At 35.3% G+C, this 3299-nt stretch overlaps 1 protein-coding gene across 1 annotated transcript; it reads right to left on the bottom strand.

Annotated features, from left to right (window-relative positions):
* Positions 1 to 1069: 1069 nt before the first annotated feature.
* On the bottom strand, positions 1070 to 3025 carry LOC130979106 (uncharacterized). The gene is made up of 3 exons (XM_057902465.1): positions 2421 to 3025; positions 2127 to 2266; positions 1070 to 1691 (listed from the first exon to the last, which is right to left on the bottom strand). The coding sequence occupies exons 1-3, from the start codon at positions 2743 to 2745 to the stop codon at positions 1578 to 1580; spliced, it is 579 nt and encodes a 192-aa protein (XP_057758448.1). The 5' UTR covers positions 2746 to 3025; the 3' UTR covers positions 1070 to 1577.
* Positions 3026 to 3299: the final 274 nt, after the last annotated feature.

Here is a 3299-nt window from a genome sequence, read left to right as displayed (position 1 = left end):
AATGACATCGTTTTATATTGGCGCTTAATCTTCAACAAAATGACGTCATTTCACACAAATGGGTTTAAAAAACATCATTTTATAATCATCACTAATGGGAAAGAGATGTGTTTCGTGTAAAACGATGTCATTTCATTGAAGAGTAGGCGCCAATATGAAAAGATGTTTTGTTTTATTCGGTGTGACAAATTAATGTGTCAAATTAGCACAACATTAACGAGAATGAGTTTAGGAGCTCATGCAAGTTACCATTGTAAATTTGGGGATTCAATTTGGGTCAATTGAAATTTTAGAGATCAATTTGAGTTCGGCTTCAAATTTCAGGGCCAAATTGAGATTCTACATATTAGAGATTCAATTAGGTAACAATAGACACTTATTTGTATTAGTTTCCCACTGCATAATTGATTAACAGTCAGTTTTATGTGTCATCATGTTCTTGTCATGCAGGGACAGAGAAAGAATTAAGAAGTATTCTGATGATATATATCTAATATCGAATACCAACTGGAGAATCTAAGCTTGTGCACGAAAGCCCTTAAATTATAGAAACCTTTTCCTAATTTAAGCTTTCCATAATCAGATAAATGCTTGCTTCTGAAATAAGGAACTTATTTTACTTTCTTTTCAATCGGATGGCAGACCTCATATCAGCTGGTACAATAACTGATCCCAACATGTATAAAATATAAAAATTGTACTACAAAGTAAGCACATTTTTTTAGACAACTTATAAAACTATTTTAAATTTTCTGACATGTTTGGCTCAAAGCTAACAGTGTTTTGACATGCTACTGTTGTTTGATTCTTCTTCTGCAATGAAGCCAAGAATGGAATATTTGAATTTGATCTTCAGCATAGAGTTATTATATTTTAACTTTTAACCAGTCTTGGTTAAAAAAACAGGAATTTAGTGAATTATTGCACAAGGAGGGTGAAGGTCCTGGGACATTGTGATAAGCTATTCATAGTTATGTTGGTTCCTCTGAGGAAGAGGTAATTACCAAGAATACCTGTCTTCAAGGGTGTGAGTATTTTGATCCTAAATTTATGTTGATTAGCTGGGAAGTTTGGAACTCAAAACTACAGGGATTTACACTTATAGTCTTCTAATTTTTCCTTTTTACAAGGTTGATTCAAGTTATAGGTATAACTTGCTTATTAAATCATAACAAAAAGGAAGATGTGGATGACTGGATGCTGTAACTATATCAATAACAAAACTCACTTCTAATAGATTTATACATCATTGCTCCTTTTTCTTTTCTTTTACTCACTTCTAATAGATTTATACATCATTGCTCCTTTTTCTTTTCTTTACTTTTTCAAATTTTTTTTCCCTTTTCCCTTGCTTCTCTTCTCAGTGCTATACAAATACGCTATCACTGAAACATGCCTTTGCCGTTGAGGCCTTAGGGTGTGATTGGTGATGCAATAGAAATCCTGCTTCAAGTCTTGGTTGAATTTCCATGCTCATTTACTATGAATCATCCAAATGGAAAACTTGCAAGATCAAAGAGGCAGTTGAATTATGTTCTATTCTGTGAAACATTATGCATGTCACAACATAGCCCCAATCAACTTGCGGATTCTGAGATGCTTTGTAAAGAGGGGCGCCATGATTTTGACCTTAGTGCTGCTGGATTTACCGATGCCGCCGTCCGAGGCCTATGTCTCTCTGCTCTCATTGCCTGGATTTCATTATGCAATAACACATCAATACTAATTGATGATTACTCATGACTATCCAAACTTATGAAAAGAAGATCAAAGTTTAAATTCAATTCTAGTAAACTATTGTTCAAAGACTACTGTGGATTATATTTGATTTGGTTATGATGACTTATTTTCTTTGCTGAGTAATCTTTGTTTCTAATGCCATGATTCTGTGAGTACCTATTTCTTTTCAAAAAGATGAATCCACCAGAGAGAGAATCTGCACTTATGGTCATAAGACCATGTGAAGTTGTAGATCAAATTCTTCAATGGATTCACCTTTTGGAAAGGATTAATTAAAACTTGCTACCAGAATATTTTTCATGGAATAGTAGTACAAAAAAACAAAAGGGAAAGAAAAGAAAGAGGAAAGAAAAGTAATATTGACAATAAAATATACTCATATATACCTGATATGTATTTCCTGTCTCAGACTCCCCTCCTGTTTCAGTAGCTGAAATCTTCTTTTCTTCCAGCTTCTTCTCAACTGCCTCAACCTGTTGCTTTCTGCTCTTTGGATTCTTCTTTGCTTTCAAGACCTTCATAACCTCTGAAACCAGAACAACAAGAACAAGATTTCATCACTCTTCCAGAACAACAAACTAAAACACTGAAGTCACCCTTCTTTGATTCATAAGAAAGATTTGATGGTACTATCATCACACATATGCATACACACATCAGATATATATATATGTATGTACCTTGAGTAGTGATGAGCCTGTAGGCATGGCCAAGATTGAGAGTCTCATTAGGCCTTAGAAGCTTAACACGTGTAAACCTCACAGTCTTGTGGTGCTGCTGCTGCTCCTGATTATTACTATTATGATTATTATTATTATTACTATTATTCTGTTCTTGTCTGTGTGGTGGTGGAGGAACTGGCAATGGTATTATCAAAGAAACGTAGTGACCTGGGTTACTCCTCATAATCTCACTTGCAGTTACTGGCCAATATAACCTATCAATCTTCCCACAAGGGTGTTGGATCACAAGAACTGCAGCATCCACAGCTTGGCAATTCCCCATCCAATAGTCCTTTTTAATTGTTTCTGTTCTCTAAGGTTCACAAAGATGAAGGGAAAATATGGCTGAGGAGATAAGGGAGAATGAATGAATGAATGAAGGGAAGGAAGGAAGGAAGGAAGGAAGAAGGAATGAGGTAGTAGTAAGCAAAGGTCTCTATCTATACAGCTCCTAGTAGCACCCCACAATGAAAATAAAAACTCACTATGTTTATAACCTTGTTTTCTTCTCTCAACTAACTCATCTTATGCTAGGCAAGTCAATTTAAGCTAACGGATTGACCTTTAAATTGCATAGGAGGAGGGTAGAGAGGGGCATGATAAAAAAAAAATATTGTGTTGTGAGAGTGTGTGTACGTTGTTGTTGTTGTTAATAATTGTTCAATCTAGTTAGAGATAATGTTTGCAATTTTGCAAGATCAATTTTTTTATTATTTAATTTAATGTAATTTAATGTTGAGGAAGGAGTGATTGGCACCGGCACCGGCCTGTAAGGAATGGTGGAAATGCCACGTGGAGGGACGAGGAGGAGAGGGAAATTGGACGGATGTGTTCGGC

This window comes from Arachis stenosperma, chromosome 5 (assembly GCF_014773155.1).
Source record: "Arachis stenosperma cultivar V10309 chromosome 5, arast.V10309.gnm1.PFL2, whole genome shotgun sequence".
NCBI lineage: Eukaryota > Viridiplantae > Streptophyta > Magnoliopsida > Fabales > Fabaceae > Arachis > Arachis stenosperma.
Note: the sequence above shows the minus strand (reverse complement) of the source record. Positions and strands in the feature narration are given on the sequence as shown.

Coding starts and splice junctions, on each gene's coding strand:
- LOC130979106 (XM_057902465.1), bottom strand. CDS start 2,745: ATGGGGAATTGCCAAGCTGTGGATGCTGCAGTTCTTGTGATCCAACAC. Junction 2,267..2,420: donor CAGGCTCATCACTACTCAAG/GTACATACATAT, acceptor TTCTGGTTTCAG/AGGTTATGAAGGTCTTGAAA. Junction 1,692..2,126: donor AGACAGGAAATACATATCAG/GTATATATGAGT, acceptor AATGAAATCCAG/GCAATGAGAGCAGAGAGACA.